The sequence below is a fragment of the Mustela nigripes genome, chromosome 1 (assembly GCF_022355385.1).
Source record: "Mustela nigripes isolate SB6536 chromosome 1, MUSNIG.SB6536, whole genome shotgun sequence".
Classification (NCBI taxonomy): domain Eukaryota; kingdom Metazoa; phylum Chordata; class Mammalia; order Carnivora; family Mustelidae; genus Mustela; species Mustela nigripes.
This window is the reverse complement of record NC_081557.1, coordinates 82,450,890-82,469,245: the sequence shown is the minus strand read 5'-3', so window position 1 is coordinate 82,469,245 and position 18,356 is coordinate 82,450,890. Positions and strand designations below refer to the sequence as shown.

The 18,356-nt window shown below is 40.4% G+C and overlaps 1 protein-coding gene across 1 annotated transcript; it reads right to left on the bottom strand.

The window, feature by feature from the left end:
* Positions 1-17,656: 17,656 nt before the first annotated feature.
* On the bottom strand, positions 17,657-18,155 carry LOC132012264 (ubiquitin). Its single transcript, XM_059392075.1, has one exon. The coding sequence runs from the start codon at positions 18,057-18,059 to the stop codon at positions 17,826-17,828; it is 234 nt and encodes a 77-aa protein (XP_059248058.1). The 5' UTR covers positions 18,060-18,155; the 3' UTR covers positions 17,657-17,825.
* Positions 18,156-18,356: the final 201 nt, after the last annotated feature.

Genomic DNA, 18,356 nt, shown 5'->3' with positions numbered 1-18,356 from the left:
GAGAACTGCTTTTCGACAACTCATTTGCAAACAAATCCTTAACCATAAAGTTAAAAAATAGGCTAGGTATGCTAAGTCTAGAACATAAAAGAAAGTGGCCAATAGGATTTGATGCCAAGTAGGAAAAAAAGATTCATAGACATCTTCATCAGAAGGTAATTAGAAGACTTAGTTCTCTCCTCTTCTGCTTTGCTGTCATCAGTATCTGTGCCTTGAGTTTTGATGACCTTAATTTTACATCTGACCTCTGGGTTTTATCAAACCATAGTGTTCCAATCACTATCAACCTTTTCATTGTGTGTCAGGGCCATGCGAGATCACTGCAAAAAAGGAGAAATATCATTAGCCTAATACCTATACTAAGTCTTTACACTAATATGGTCAAGGAAGACATCTTGACAATTTCTACACAAGATGAAACAGAATTAAACAAAAATGTACCTAGAAGATTATGAAAAACCATCCTGTTACAGATTTTCTTCAACTTTCAATGAGGTTGCATCCCATCAACCCATCACAACTGAAAATATCAAAAGTGCATTTAATACCAAAGATCATAGCTTAGCCTATGATCTAACCTACCAAAGATCATAGTTTAACCTACCTTAAACATGCTCAGAACACTTATAATAGCCTACAGTTGGACAAAATAATTTCCCACAAAGCCTATTTTATACTAAAGTATTGACTATCTCATGTAATATATTGGATACTGAACTGAAGGCAAAAACCAGAATGGTTTATGGGTACCACAGGGTTGGAAGTATATCAGTTGTTTAGCATTGTGAATAGGTGGCTGCTGCTGCAAGCATCACCAGAGATCACTAGCCCAGTGCAAGAGGTAAATTCAGAATTCAGAATACAGTTTCTACTGAATGCTATTGGGTTTGCTCCATTGTAAAGATGAAAAACCCTGAGTTGGTACAGTCCTCATTTGTAAGTCAAGGCTTAGCAGAATGAATTTTACACTCATCCATAGTAACTCCTGATCCCTGATAGATGCATAGCTGTATGTACGTATGTACGTGAGTCTGGTCAAGTGGTAACCGCTTGCTTGTGTGTGTAACAAATCAGAAGGCTTTCTTCCTCCTGAAAAGGTAAAACATCTGTGTAGTTTTGCCAATGGAGTACTTGTATATTTCATTTATCCACATGATAAGATTTGTCACTGTTTGAGGCATCTCCCAGAGTAGGGAGCAAAGGGAGTAAGAAAAAGGAGGTTCACATCGCTTTTATCTCAAGGAGCTGCAAATTTACATCAGAAAGGAAAAATCAGGTGGACTAAATGGGGGAAGTAGGGAAAAAAACCTCCTTCTCCTTTAAACACCTTAGCTTCCATCCAGTTAAATCTGTGTGCTTAAAACAAAATCCACCCTGATAGGTCCTCTGTGCTTATGTCTGACAGCAGAAAGAGAGCAAAAACTAGCAATACACGGCATGTCAGGTGTTGGAGGAAGAAAACACTGTCTTCTAAAATGAGTGACTGAATTAAAGACAAAATGTGGTTTTGGAAAGTTGTTTTGGTATTTTCTTTTAACCCATTAGTTTTTAAGGCACTGCCTTTTCCTTCTCTGTCTCTCTGTCTCTCCGATTTTGCTTTTTTTTTGGTCTTGGCATTCCTCAGTTATTCTTCCGGTATTCAACCCTTGGCCTTAACTTTTCTGCTGCCTAACAACACACTAGTCATTGATAGTGCACCTGTGTTTTCCTGGTACTCCAGACTTCTAGTCGACCACTGATTTCTGGCTCCATCTTTCCTAAGCCAGGGTTGGCAGCTCAAATACAGGAGTGGATGAGTGCTACTAATACACCAAATCTGACTGGTAACACTTTTTTTTGTTTGTTCTGCAGCTAGAATCCATTAAGTGGAATGAAAGAATCTGATTAACCCCTGTTTACTCTGCTGCCTAAAGCAACAGAAGAGATTTTGTTAAAAAAAAAAAAAAAAAAAACAAGACAAAACAAAACAAAACAAACAAACAAGAAAAAAAGCAGGATGCCTGTGTGGCTGTTTGTTAAGCCTCAGTCTCTTCACTTTGGCTCAGGTCATGCTCTCAGGTCATGCTCTCAGGCCAATGGGACTGAGCCCCTTGTCAGGCTCCATTCTCAGTTTGGGATTCTCTCCTTCTGCCTTAACCCCTCCCTATTCTTTTTTCTCTCTCTCAAATAAACAAATCTAAAAGAAAACATTTTTATTTGGGTTAAAAACTCAGATTAAAAGGAAGAACTCTGCAGAAAGAGATGACATGGAGTTTAGCACTAAAGAAATAACAGGGGACTTACCTTTCCTTGGAACAAAGCAATGGTGTCCATTTTCCTTCGGACTCTCGTGCTATGTTTTGGATCTCTCTTTCCTCCTGCCTGTTCTTCACATGTGGCAAGGGTGACTGCCACAGGGAGAAGTGGGATCTTCCTCTGCCTTGTTTGGAATGAAGGCACAGCCTGGGGACAGAAGATACATTCTGGCTGCTTCTTTAATTTTTAAATCAAGGCTTTATGCAAAGAAACAAAAGTTGTCTGGGGTTGCATGAGGCCCAGCTGGGATCACATGGGAACATCACACAGGATGGGGGCCAAAGCCCTACATAAAAAATTAACAAATGGAAACTCGAGAACATTCATTTACTGGGAGTATTCTTGTGTGTAGTAATTTCACCACAGAAACCCGAGACAATAGAGAGTAACCAGTGGAATTTGAAGAGCTTCATCATTCTGGCCTACATGTTGTCTGTCCTGGCTAGTTTGAAGGAAGTGAAAGCATTGTTGCAGCAAAAACAATCTCTTCTAAGAGCAAAGGATTTGTTTCTGGTTTAGACTCCGTCATTTACTAAGCAAGTGACATAGAACAAATCAGGTTGGTGTTTCCAGTCTAAGTGTGATGGTCACCAAATGTCCTGTTGTAATTGTTGTTTAAATGAGACCAGATATATAAAAATGTTCAGGAAAACTAAAATACTCTAAAACTATGAAGACTGTGACTTTGATTTGACTATAACATGTCTTTCCTGCAAGGTGGTAAGTCTTCTGGAGTGGAGGTATTTGTCCTGTGTTTGTTTGCACTCCACACCAGAGAGGCCTAGCACCGGGCTATGACTTAATAAGCATCCGATAATTATTTGCAGATGGATTGACCACTCAATTCCATGACCTTAAGCCTAATTTCACTATGGCTTTTGCTAAAAGAGAATATTCATGATAGGAAGTTTTTACTTACGGAGGAAAATTCCAAGCCCTTATTTAACAAGATGATCAGATTGACGGTAGAGTCTCAGCTGTCAGCTTCATCTCCCTTCCAAAAGAAAAATGACACCCTCCCTTCTTTTTCTGAACAAAGTTTTGTGCAGACTATAAAACAACTCCAGGGGGTATGGTTATCATGAGGCAGCCTCCTTCCTGGGGCTTCACAGGCTTTGGTTATACGCTCAGACTTCAGGACAGGGGGATGATCACATCTCCATAACCACCCCCATTTCTCTACTCAGACCCCATCCCATTAGTTCAGACATCTTTCTGCTTACCTCGTTTAAATAGAAAGATAATTTCAGAAAGACTAACAAAATTGCAAGTTAATTGTGTCTTCTATTTGGTGAATGTAAATGTGTCAGGCAGGCACTAGAGACCGTCTAATCCTGGTTTCTTTGGCATATTAGATCAGATGCACCGGCCTTATTTGTATCTCCCAAGGTGTCAGGCTCTGACCAGAAACCCTACCGGAGGAGATCCCAGCACCAAGAAGGATGCAGCTCAATTAGCTCCAATCTTCACAGTTTTATAGCCTAAATGGAGAGCTGCCAGCAAATCCCAGGAGCCCCTCCGAGGGAACCAGGGTATGCACAATGATACGGGAAGCCTGAGATTTAGGGGGTCACTTTTTGATTACTGTTCAGTATGGGGTGCCAATCGCTTTGAGGAAATGGAACCCTAGAGAGCACTTACCGTGAGTGGGATGATCAGAACCCCAGCGACAGTGGTGACTACATGATCCATGGAGGTCAACGCAAGGACACTGCTCATTCCACGTGGAAATGTGTCCAGAGTCAGATGAAGGAGGACCTCCCTCTTTCCTCATTTCCAGTATTGCCAAAGTCGAAGTAAACACACAAGTATTGGAAGCACTTCCTACTTGTTTTTTAGAAATTGCTATCATTCAAGATACATTTCAGATACTTTCCAGCTAGTCTCCAAGCTCTTTCTGTAGTGTTACAAAGTGCTCAGTACTGAGCTAAGCATTGTGAGGACCAGTATAAATTAGGTAGTCGGTGACTTATACATTTGTGAAAAAAACAAAAGGGAAACAGTGGATGAAGGAAAAAAGTATGACTGTGAAAATTTACAGCCCCTTCTCCCTAATAAATGATACGTTTCATGAGACTGGGGAGGGTGAACATTTATTTTTTTTTTTATTTATTGTACTGCTTCTTTCAACCCCCTGTGTAGAGCAGCCCTTAACTTGTAACAGACATTCAGAACCGCTCAATGAACATGTGATTGAATGGTAAATAGTGCAGGGCAGACTGTAAACACTCAAAGAGCTACGTGTGTGAGAAAAGTATTGGCAGGTACAGGAGAACAGGATGTCCCGGAGTTTATGGTAGAGATCTGGCAGGACATGACGGTGTAATTTAACAGCCTCACTGAACTGTAATCCATGTACCATATAATTTACCTATTTAAATTGTACACTGCGGTGTATTTTAGCATATTCTCAGGGTTGTGCAACTGTAATCAAATTTTAGAACATGTCATCCTTCCCAAAAGACAGTCTGTCTCCATTAGCAGTCACTGTCCCTTCTTCTCGCCCCAACCTGGGCTACAGATAAACACTCATCTACTTTCTGTCTCTAAGGACTTGACCATTCTGGACATTTTGTCTAAACGGAAGCATATAATAAATGGTCTTTTGGGACTGGCTTCTTTTGCTTCACGTGGTTTCAAGGCCTATCCATGTTGTGATTGTGTCAGAACTCCATATCCAAGATTCTATCATATGCATTTGTCACATTTTATTTAACCATTTGTCAATTGATCGACATTGAGATTATTTCTACTTTGTTATTATTATGACTAATGCTGCTGTGAAAATTTGTGTACAAGTTTTCATTGTAGATATACATTTCCATTTCTTCTGGGTGTATACGTAGGGAAGAAATGACTGGGTAATAGGATACCTGTGTTTAACATTTTAAGGAATTACAAAATTCTTTTCTAAAGTAATGACACAGTTGTATAATTCATCACATGGACAGTCCAGTTTCTCTGCATTCTTGTGAACACTTTTGGTGGTCAGATTTTTTTTTTTTAATTGAAGGATAGTTGACATACATGATCAGTCTTTTTTATTAGAGCATCCTAGTGAGTATAAAATGTTATCTCATGATTTTGATTTACATTTCCTTAATGCCTGATGATGTTGAGCATTGTTTCAGAAGTTTATTGGCCATTTTTAAAAAAATTTCTTGGAGAAATCTATTCAACCTTTTTTATAATTTTTGCATGGGCCATTTGTTCTTTTCTCAATTAGTTATAAGAATTCTTTAAATATTTTGGGTACACAACTCTTATCAGATACGTAGTTTTCAAGCATTTTCTTTTAATCTGTGGGTTGTCTCCTCACGATTTGCTATATTTCTTGATGATAATATTCTTTTTAGTATAGTAATTTTTAATTCTGACATAGTACAATTGGTTGTTTGATTGATTGATTGATTGTGCTTTTAGTTAAGCTGTGTATAAGAAAGCAACCTGTCTTAGTTTCATGACTAACTAACTTGGTTTCATTCATGAAGTGAAAATCCTCCAACTTGTTTCTTCTTTTTCAGATTGTTTTGGTCATTCAGAGTTCTCTGCATTTCCATATGGATTTTAAGATTGGCTCATCAATTTCTACAAAAAAAGCCCAGCGGGAACTTTGGAAGGCATTGTGTTCAATATGTGAATCAATCTGTATAGTAATGACATCCTAACAGTATGAAGTCTTTGATCAATGACTATAGGAGAGCTTTCCATTTATTTATATCTTCTTTTATTTATTGTTTTTAAATGTTTTGTAGCTTTCAGGGTATACATCTCACACTTTTGTTAAATTTATTTACAAAGTATTTTGTTATTTTTGATGGTATTTCAAATACAGTTTTTCCTCCAAATTTTATTTTCAGAATATTCATTTCGCTGCCAATGTAGAGAACTACAATCAATCTTTGCATACTGATCTTATATAATCTACAGTATCCCTGAGCCTTGTCCTTAGTTCTAATAGCTTCTATAGTTTATTCCTTCACATATTCTGTTTATTGTTATGTTTCTTAAAGCTTCTACTTTGGTGTGGCTCCTCTCATGCCTGTCTGCATTCCATTTGTCAAAGCCTATCACCTAGATAAGCCTAAAGTGTTTTATGCATGCATCCCATTTTGAACACAGAATATTAAAACTCTGAGTACTCAGTAATCAATATTTAATAACAACAATAAGACAGTCTTATGTGGAACTTACATTTTTTCCCATTTCTTCCCTTTTCTTATAAATGCATGGCAGTGACTAGTTTTATCTAGCACAGCTTTTGAGTAATTAGTACAAATGCCAGGCCAGGGAATATGTGGGTATTTCAGGACTAGCCTCTGAAAGGGTCTCAGAGACTCCTGTGTCTATGCATGACAGGTGGAGAATCACTGAGTATACCACTGAGAGATATTAAAAGAGAGAGAGAGGAGATTCTCCAACATGAGCAAAGGCGAGAAAGTACATATGGACACAACAATCATGTACTTATCAGACTTTAAGGAAGATGACTTTGCTGGAGAGAAGATTGGCTATTTAAAAAGTTCTATTGGAGAAATTCAAAGTATATGTTTAGTACAACAGGAAATGGAGAACATTGAAATTCTGCCAATTGTACTTGGGCTCTATGTGGTGATTTTAGTGTTGTTTTGTTTTGCTATATTTGTTTTGGTTTCTCACTGTTGAATCAAGTGTAATTAAATGGACTTGGAGCCACTTTATCATTTATGAACCCAGGTCGAAGGTCATTATAAGTATGCAATGTGTTGAGGAGTTGCCATAGATGTTACATATTGGATAGTATGTTTCATATTACAAGTCAAGAAGCCCCAGTGTTATGCATGGGTGCAAGGAGTTAAGGCAAACACTAAAGGCAGATTTGGCATAAAGCTAATGAGATTTGTTTATCAAGACCACTCACTTTAGGGACACCCGGCTTGCTCAGTTGGTAGAGCATAAGGTGCTTAATCTTGGAATTGTGAATTCAAGCCCCCCATTGGGCATATATATTAGTTAAACAAAACCAAAACCAAAACCAAAACAAACAAACAAACAAACAAACAAACAAAAAACCACTCACTTTTTGGGTGCCTATAAAAATCTCCTGCTTAATTTTGTATTTGCAATTTTGTGTTGCTTTTCTTTAATAGGATACTTCAAATTTTGTGCATTGTAGGGCCCACAAAACCCAATATATGCTTGGTGGGGACTCTTCTCCATGGACCCAGTTTCCTTTGAAACGTGCTCTTCATCCTGTATTAGCTTTTCTCAGTCATGTCCCGAAGAGACACAGCCTCTGCAGAGTGAGCCAAACCCATTACAAACAACCAACACTGACAAGGAAGGCCCAGGAAATATACAAGGGAGGGTCCACTCTCAGGGAAGGGCCTCTTTTTGTCCACTGCCTTCAAGCTAGAAGGCTCTTCTGAAAGCAAAAGAGACTGATTGCTTTCCAAGGTTGGCTTGAGTTTTATCCTGAAGAAGTCATCTGTGAGCCTTCAAATGATAAAACTTGATATCTTAATAATTTTCAGACACATTGTTTATTTTTTCTTTATTTTTATGAAGTGATACGTGGGCATTCAGTCCACACTTTTAGTCCTGGCTTTAGAACCTAACGTGAAGGAGTGACAAGGCCTCAGGAGTAATGGATATTCTGTAAGGACATCCCTTTGGGCCTCTGACAAATAGTTATGGGTTCACTTATTGTTAATGCATGAGGTAGGGAGTTTGATTCCAAAAACAAGCCAGTATTTTAATATGAGGTTCAGAAAAGCATAAAGCTGGATGATAAGGGACATCCAAACCTGGAATCCCTTCCAGAGGGAACACACAAACTCAGAACTGTCAATAAAATGAAAGGAAAGCACATTTTAATGAGAGAAAAACACACGACCAATTTTAAAGAAATAAACCCCCATTTTATTCCCTGTGGTGCTAGATGGATCAAATCACCCGGTGGCATCCAACTCTGTGGATTTGATCTGGGACTTTAAAGCTTTGAAGATACTCATCCCTCTTCCCATGACATACTCATAACTCCCCCTATCAAGATATATAAATTCTCCAGAGGGCCACTGATAAGGATAGTGGAAGAATGAGAAGGATGATGTCTTTTTCAGCTTATTACACACTGAAAGTTCTAGGAAGGGCTGGATGTGCAGTAGCCTGTCCAACAGCCATGAGAACCAGCCTTTCTTATTGATGGAGGTGACATCAGAGAGTCCACATGAGAGACATCTGTTGTCTCTCATTCCGTTTCTTTTTGTCCACCTGCCTATTTTGTTTGGCAAAAGCAGTCATAGCCTAGGGCTCTGATGATGTGTATAGTCTTTCTGTTTGTGTTTAGGTGGTCAGGCAGCTGCAGACTATGCAGCACACATTAATATATTGCTGCGGACTGACGAGGGATGCCTGGGTGGCTCAGTCAGTTAACAACCAACTCTTGATTTTGGCTCAGATCATGCTGTGAGATTGAATTCTGCGCTCGGCGTGGAGCCTGCTTAAAATCCCTCTCTTCCTCCGCCTCTGGCCCTCCCTCTGTTTTCACTCTTTCTCTAAACAAACAAATAAATAAAATCTTTAATATATATATATTGCCGACCAGCTTCATCTCTTTTGGGGGGGAAATGCTGTGTCTGCAAGTTGAGGTAGTGGCCACGCAAAGACACTGTACTTTCTTGACTAGTTTCCCATCATCACTTGGTGACAACAAACCAGATCAAGAATGCATAATCTATGTCTCTAAGGCATACCATTGAGGGAACATGCCCAGTTTGAGGTTATCTTGAGGTCATCGCCTTAAACTAGTCTACTCTTAGATGTTCTTCTGTTGTCTCCATGATTCACATTTTCCTTTCTTTGGTCCTTGGTATCCACTTTATCTGGTCAGAGTACAGAGAAACCAAGACAGGGATTTCATTGTCAGTCCTCCACGGATGATTCAACTTTGCTTGTCAAAACTGATCTAGGGTTAGTACTCAGACATAGGCATCACCATCTTCTCTTCCCATTATTCACATTCTGATAAGAGAACACTCTTCAGTGATCAGGTAATGTGGGCCCCTGGGTGGTTCAGTCAGTTAAGCGTCTGCCTTCTGCTCAGGTCATGATCCCAGCGTCTTGGGATTGAGTCCCCTCATCAGGTTTCCTGCTCAGTGGGGAGCCTACTTCTCTCTCTCCCTCTGCCCCTGCTTGTGTGCTCTCTCCCTCTCTCTCTTGCTCAATCTCTCTTAAATAAATAAATAAAATCTTTTAAAAAAGAAATTAGTTAATGTAGGAGGAATAGTTAGAATTTGCTCAAAACAAGGTTATCAGGTTTACCCCTGTGGTTTCTTACTGAAGTGGATGCAGTAAAAGAAAGAAAGAGGATTGTTTCTTAAGCCCCCTCCCACCCCCCACAGGAAGTAAGGGTAGCTTTGCTAACCTAAGACCACCTGGAGACTCACAGAGGTCAAACGGTGCCTCACTTAGCTTTTCTGGGACTCTCTGATTTATATAGACGCAAAAGTTATAATCTTGAAGATGTGTGTTGCAGGCCTGGTATGTACAAGGGCACAATAGACCAGCAGGACAAGCACTGTCTTTGAGTCAGTGAGTGTACATCTTTGAGTATATGAGCTCTCTGCTGCTATTATTTACATGATTTAAACTCAGTACCTCAAAGGTAAAAATGAGGCAAATAGTACATATTTCAAAGATATGTCATCGTGAGAAAATAAGATGAAGGGTGGATAAACCAAGAATAATTAGAGAATCTACATTGTGAATGATTTCTGGGGAAGCACATAGAATGGTTTCTAAGGCTAATTAATCTCCTCTTGTAAACCTGTAGTGGGGTTCCTAGGTGGGCAGGGGTTCTCACCTGTTTTGAACCAAAAAAGGTTCTCACCTTTTTTGCCATTCCTGTCCATTATCTCTATGCATCCATTGATTCACATGGGAGCTAGGACACTTCTGGAATTGTGTGCACATTTGGGATCCAAGTGTATGCTTGGTTAAATTGAGGGTCCCTGCAGGGATTTCAGGGTCTCTGAGAAAATCCATCATGGGGAAATGAATCAGGCAAAATAGAGGTACTTGGAAGCCAGAGAGGAGAATAAAAAGGAGAAATGTTTCAAATAATAATATGGTTATTTGATATAACATGTCAATATCATATCAATTGGTATTGTAGTGATTGATAATAACAATATGGCTCTCAGTAAATTTCCCCCAGACTCAGTTCTGCTCATATTTCACCTGTACCTTAGGGAATGAATCGCTGTGTAAGTGAAAAGTGAACATTTCCGGGCCCAAGCAAACATACAGAAGGGTCACTTTAGGAAGGCAAAGCTCAGAGGAAGGAAAGTTGTTTTCAAACTTGAAAAAAGAAATGTGAGCCATTGTGGCCTGAAAGGGAATAACAGTGAGTGCCACGGGCAGCCCCAGGACATTCTGAGCAGTGGGCACCAAGCATCTGCAGTGAAAGCTGAGGCTCAGAGGAGGGTCGTTCTATGTCGGTGCATTTCCACAGTGTTCTCTGTAGCCTTAGGGGAGCTGCCAGCACACAGTACAGCCCAGGAAATGCTGGCGCCAATAGGAGACCATAGAAATCAACAGCCCAGGGCTTGGTGGTAACATGACCAGCAGAGACTCATGCCAAGCAGAAAGCAGGGAGCTGTTGTGGGCAACAAAAGCAGCATATTTGGATGCCAAACAAAATGTCCAGGGAGCAGCTCTGAGCAGAGTGGCAATAGGTGCTCAAGAAGAGATTCATGACTAATAACCAGAGCGAAGGAGGACACCAGGCCTCAGCCTAGGCAGAAATGACCTATGAGAACAGATGAGACATCTGTGGAAGACTCCCAGGTATATGGCCAGAACAGAGCCCCAGAATCAAAGAGGCAGGGGATTCAAGAGCCCTAACGTTATATGCCCAATTAAATTCAGCCTGACCAATGTGTGTTGCATGCCTATTATGTGTAGTCACTATGTAAGCAGACCCAGGAAGGAGTACAATTCCTGCAGAGTCATGTGAAATGCTTCTTATCCATCTTCCTTCTCAGAGGATGAGAGCTCTCTGAGTTCTGTGACCTCATCTATCTCAAATCCTACCATATCCCGGGCCCTAGAACAGTAATCAGTAATAATTAGTCAACAGGTACTTGTGGAATGAGTGGCCAAATTAGTGGATTAGAATCACAAAGCAATATGGCAAGTGGAAGACTATACGGAGAAAATGGTGAAAATGTTATCTACTGGGAAATTAGAGAGTGTGAGGGAAGCTTTTCAGAAGAGATAATAAGTAAATCAATTTTTTTTTTTAAATAGGGGATTTTAAAAAATGGAACATTTCATGCAGGGGAAGCAATATTTACCAAGGTGTATATTTAAATGGTTACTAGAGCAATCACCTAAGATTTTACTGATTGAAGAACTTGTAGTAATTACTTTGATAACTCCTGAAATAATAATGGCTTAGAGAAGTCCTTCAGCAGCTGTATGTTTTGGTAACAATTCACTGAATTCACTGATGGGATTGATTTGTTGGTTCAGAGCACTGATTTTAATTCTTCCTGTTTTCTGGAGGAACCCAAGTTCAGAGAAAGAAAATGCCTTTTACTGGCCCACTGAAAACTGGTTTTTGAGATTTGGAAGGAATGCCAAGCTATCTAGCTTTCTAGTCCTGAGTCTAGGATTTCAGTCAAATCCACTTGTACATCAAGGGGTGTGTGTGTGTGTGTGTGTGTGTGTGTGTGTGTGTGTGTGTGCTTTTTCCAAATGCGAGGTGCAGTTATCCTGAACTGCCATTTCCAAAAGGATTTTCTCCTTTAAAGGCACTGGGGACTTTCATCATTTTCTCTTGTAAGACATCATGATTGATGTGGTCAGTCCTGTGGTGTGCAAGACTATTAGCATGGACATTCCTTTTCATCTTTCTTGATGGCACACAGAATTAGTTTTTCTGAAAAACATGTTAACACAGATCAGACCCCACTCCAAAGTATAGCTATTATTGCCAAAAAAAGAAGAAATTCAAGTTCAACTAATTTCATTGGTAGATATATACTCTTCCAGAAGAATTTGGTTTGACTTCTCTAAAAAAGGTGTTGAACTGAAGAAAGAGGCTAAGATAACATTTGGGTATTAATTTGTTATTATGGTTTCTGCAGTAAATAATTTCCCCTATTTTATTTATGTAGGTAGAGACCTTAACACTCATCATTATTATCTCTCAATTTCCAATTTTGTCAACTGGAAAAAGACAAATCTTCATTATGACCAATCATGGGATGATCATACCAAAGCCAAAACAAGTTGCCAAAGAATAGACCATACAGATAATAACTGATCATTTCTCAGATTTATTTTGATATCGATGGAAGTCATTCTCAGTAAAAATTTTTAAAAAGGAAGGAAAGAGATTCTGAATTTACTGCCTTAAAAATGTGGATGGAACCATGTATATAACAGTACCATGTGCCGAAACATAACCCAATCTGAGCACTTTCTGACATAAGAGGCTGGAACTCTGTGTATTCCTGAGTTCTGTAAGTCCTTCCCCTTGTCTTTAAGATGTTGATGATGATTTTCTTTTGTAGACTTATTATTCATAGTTATACCATAGAATGTGGTAAGAATGACTAGAATTTTTTCAGATGTCACTGGTTCGTGGGTACATAGGAGGTCCACCCGCAGTAATTCAAATTTCACCATCACCATGAACAAAAGATCACAGCCACTTGAATCCATCTTCTCCCAGATGTTACTTGGAGATGTCCTGGGGATTGCACACCTCATCACAAAGAGTTCTATGACATATCCCCAGCCCAGCCTTGTTCAATGTTATATTGATTTAGGAAACTCCTCTATATCCAGGATAATGTTATCTAAGAAGAAGGTTAAGAACTGTCCATGTTTTCATGTGGTAAGATCATATCAATTAGCAAATGATCATTAGGAGTGTATCACAGTGTCTGTGAACTTCTGGGGGGATTACTTTTATAATTTTTTTTTTATTCCTTCTTCTTTTGTTTTTATTTTTTTTTTATTCCTTCTTCTTTTGTTTTTGTTTTTTTTTTTTTAATTTGTTTCTTGGTTTTGCTTCTGTTTTTACCATAAAGGCCCATAGGATTTGTTCTTAGGTACACTAAGAGAATTCTAGTGTGTCTTATGGAGAAGGAGATGTCTTCTACCAACTCAGAGGAGGGTGACTGTGGGTACGAACTTGCCAAGCATTTACATACTTGTCATTTAAAGATGGCAGCTGAAAAGGGTGCCTATTTTTCCTAGTTGACCCTCTCTGTCTTTCTCACCCTTCTCTTATTTATACACAAAAGCATTTGCACACACAGACACCCATGGAGAGACTCACAAGAGCATATTGTGCAGGGTAAGTCATGAGTTTTCCATTATTCAAGAGAAAAACTGTCTCCTGGCTTCATAGGTTGTCTGTGTCATATGCAATCCTCTGTGCCCTATCCTACTCCTTTCCATTTTACTTCCTCCAATCTCTACATCTCTCCTTCCAGGGGTCAAGTAGGTTTCTGAAAACCCCCAAGGTAGAAAAAAAGAATCTTCAGGGGGAAAAGTGAGGACCTCATGCCCATAAACTTTTACGAGGTCTTACATCCCAGGCAAGATTCCAGACTCACAAACACGTTGTAACACCAGGAGTGGCACTGGAGTGGAGATGGGCCTCTCCCACCAGACCTCCCCACACCCTGCTGAGGATTTCTAATCAGGCTCCACCTGTCAAAAGAATGCTCCTTAGACCTCTAAGTAGGAAATGAAAGTGCCACCTAGAAGTTAAGACAGCAGGAATCAACAGCTGTGAGATATTTTGTGGCAAAGTCAGCATTTATCTACTCTAGGGATATGGGAGAAGGAGGAGGAAGGAGTGGGGAGTGAGGGTAGCAGAGACGTCTGCTCAGTTAATTTATCTCTCTTCTGTTTGTCATATTATTCTGATGGAAACCTGCATCGCTGGTGCCTTTTCTCTGAATCCACAGCCAAGTGAAAAGGAGACAAGGGGACAATTGGCATTCTTCTCTTGCTTGTTTGAATTATTTTAATATGTTCCACACTGTTTACACTATTTACCATTATTATTGCTAATAGATTTTAAATTATCCCGCTAAATTATTATTGTTGATTTAAGGCAATAGAAATGGCATAGTGTCCCTTTCTGAGACCTGCCTTGAGCCTCTAGCCAGCGCCACACAAACCTAATTCTTACATTTGTAGGGAAGCTGAAGCCAAGACCTCCCCAGGCCATTAACCTCAACTGCATTTTGGAGAGACTCGCACTCACCCAATTCTAGAAGCAATCTTTGTGGTATTGCAACTTTAATTTTTTAAAGCTCTGGCTTTTACAAGATGCTCTGCCTCCTACTTTGTCTTCTCTCGGCTACGTTCTTCCTTTTTCCCAGAGCACGGGGCCATTTCTACCCCCATCTGGCATGAAGGTACCCGAGGAAAGCTTGTAACCCAGATAATTACTGCTGGTTGCAGATTATTCAATTATGACTTCTCTTATTTCTCGAAGGATTACTTAAGACTTCTTCTTGGCTGGTGTTTGGTTCTTTATGCAATCATTGCAGGCAAGAGGGTAAAATGGCAATGCATTAAATTTTTTTTAATAAAAATAGAAATGAAAGACAATCCCTGTAGCTTCATTTCCAAAAGAGGGTAGAGGGGTGAACTTTTAATAGCCAAAGGAAGCTTAATAGTCAGGAAACTAATAGCTTGATGATAGGTGATGCTATAATACTGATCCCCAGAAAATAATAGAAGAATTTCTGCATCAGTAAGGACTCCCAGGAATGGGGAGCGGGGGAAGAAGGTATGATTCCCCTATATAAGCCATTAAAAAGCTTTTTGTCCTAAATCAGCGAGACCTTTTCCTTCTTCCTGATGGGAAACACGAAGGTAAAAATGACACAGGGAGAATGAAGTTATAAAAAGGGAGAGAAAATGCCAGCAAAATTAGACATTTGCCCTTTTCGCCTCATAGTAGCCCAATTCCTGTTGTGTCGTTGAAGGAGCATTGAATTCTCCTTATTTTGCAACACTGATACCTTTAGAAAGGTGTTGCTAAGAAATCAGGAAATTTTGAAGTCTCCTCCTTTCCACGGTCACTCTCCTTTCTACGCTTCATTTTACTGACCAGCTCTCATCCTTCTTGCTTCTGCTTTATTTTTCCCAAGTTGTCTTCCGCTGCAGACCGGACATCGGCAAAGGTAATAAAAGGAAAGAAAGGGATCAACATTCCCACTGCTGGGAGAAAGAGTGAGCTTATAGACTGCAAGGAAAAGTCAGGGTTGATAAAGATTGAATCAAGCTGAGAAAAACAGGCTGGGACCAGAATGCTAAATGAATATCTATAAACGCGAAGTCTTGCATACAGGTCAAAAATCAATTCCACCAGTTAGAGATAAAGAAAAAAAAAATCCTCATTAGCAGGAGGCAAAAACGGATGGGAACAGTGTCGGTTGATGTTGAATATAATGTGAGTCGTCAGTCTGACACGTCTCGTGTAAGATGGAGGAGTGTGTGGGACAAGGGGGAGAGAAAGTGGGTTTTACTCCATGCTGAGCAGATTGTATCTGGAGTCCTGGGGACACGTTGTGAGCATCGTGCTTTAAGACTGACAGAGAGGATGTTAGGTTTTACAAAAGGGAGACCAGAGTGGACACCCCAAGTAGGAATTTTTTTTTTTTTAACTTCATAATGAGAAGGCAAAGATTGGGGGAGGTGAGAAACATGCAGAAACTTGAAAACTTACGTTTTCATTAGTTCCTGGGCTGTCCCATCACCAAACTGGTACTACTCGAAAGAGGAGAGCTCAGGCCAGGGGTGGACAGTTCTGAATTTTTAAAAAAGCTATCTTTTACACTAGCAGAATTCTCCCACTCAAAAGAATCAAGGCTGTGCCTTTTTTTCATCTCCTCTCTGCGACTGGAAGGAAATGGCATTCCTATCTTTTTACCTCAGGTTTTCTGTCATTGAAGTGAGAATCGATGAACCAATCTTCTTTGTTTTTGCATATACCACACTGTAAAATATTCTGGAGTGAGCAAAATGGCATGTATTTACCCAGAATTAATTAGCCCCGGCCTCTGCACGGCCGTGTTTACCTCAGAAACCCATTGAAAGCTCTGAATCATGGCTCCTCAGAGGTGGCTGAGAAGGTGGGCAATAATGAGAAGGGGCTTTGCACTCTTCAGGCACATTGGCCCTTTCAATTATTTATGTGGTTTAATCCCATTGAAAAAGCACATTCTCCAAAAAACACCCCCAGGTCCTCTGCTTTCTGGAGCTGGCAGAAAGTAATATGGGAAAAATGAGAGAGAGGACGCCCTTAAGGGAGTTGGTCTGACCTTCCCAGAGACCCTGGATATTAAAACAGGTACTTTGCTTAGCTAATAATAACTATGCCCAGGACTTGTCATCTTCAAAGAACTTTAATTAATCCTCATAACACCCCGGTGGGCTCCAGAAGGTGTTATTATCTTTACTTCATATGAGGTAAAATGCAGGCAACAAACAGAGGAGGGAAATGGTTTGTTCGAGATAGTGAGTGTGAGGTTAAATTTAGCAGGAACAAGGAACCTGAGGCCACATGCCCTCCTATCTCGAGGTCCCTTTAGTAACATATCTGGGCCAGGGCACACGGCGCAGATGTGAAGAGCTACAGAAGGGGCCTGTGGAAAGTGCCGCCTTACCAAAGTGTCTTACCTGAGACATGAAGAATAGGAAAAGGATGAAGTGCGAGAGCAGAAGAGAAATTGATCAATGATGGAAAGTTTCACAGGGGGGGGGGGGGGCGAGCAAATTATTCATCTCTGTTGCAGGGGGATCCTAGGGCCAAATAAAATGCTACTGTAATTTCCAAGTCTTCACTGCTCTATAAACAGATGGTGAGGAGGAAGGTGAGCCATCAGGCTGTGCAGGGAGAGGATGGTTATGGTGTCTCTGGGTGTGGACGGGTGACTGCAGACCAGTGTGGGCGGACCACTTGCTTTCCTTGGAAGTTGTGAATTTCTTCGGCTATCGGCCTCACGCCGGTTGGCTCTGTGATTCCAGCCTGTGGATTTTATGATCCTCAGGGTAAGCAGGTTCTCAAAAAGCAGTTTGCTTTTTCACAGGAGGATACAAGACTCACTCAAGAGACTGCCGATAGTGATCATTACCCCACCAGATTCTGCTGTCATAAGATTCGAGCTTGGAGGACTCCAAAGGGCATCGAGCCCACAATCATTCTTTCCAGCCAAGGGTGCAGAGGCCAGAAAGGACGTAGGACCTGTCTGAGGTCACCTAGAGAGTCTATGAAAACATGAGAACTGGGAACAAACTGTTTTGTCTTCTGTGATCACTCTTTTTTTTTTTTTTTTTTTTTTTTTTTTTTTACCATGCAACGAAACTTTTATTAACATTTTGAACAGCTATTGAGAAAACCAGGACTCAGTTATTACTGAAACTGGTAATTTCTAAACTTAAATTGGGGCAAAATGGCTATAGTGCAGAGCAATGCCATCATTGGGCACTATGAATTCAAAACTGAAGAATTAACAGCCACCCCTCAGACGGAGAACCAGGTGGAGAGTTGACTCTTTCTGGATGTTGTAATCAGAAAGAGTGCGGCCATCTTCCAGCTGCTTGCCAGCAAAGATAAGCCTCTGCTGGTCAGGGGGGATGCCCTCCTTATCTTGGATCTTGGCTTTCACATTTTCGATGGTGTCACTAGGCTCCACCTCCAGAGTGATGGTCTTGCCAGTCAGGGGCTTCACGAAAATCTGCATTTTGACCTGTTAGCGAGTGAAGGACACTGAACGCAATCACGTCGACTCACTCAAACGCCAAGACACCCACACCCGACAATGCCAGCCGCTCCTGAACCTTCTGTGATCACTCTTAAGAGAGGCAATTCTTCAAGCTGTGCTCATTACAGTTGCATTAAGAAACTGCACAATGAAAATCTTTGAAGGAGCTACTAAGCATGCCAGAACTGTGAAGTCAGTGGTGGTGGACCCTACAGAAATGAGAACCAGAGACATGGCCAAATGTTCACCCTTATCTGCCATTTTCTAGTATAGCTT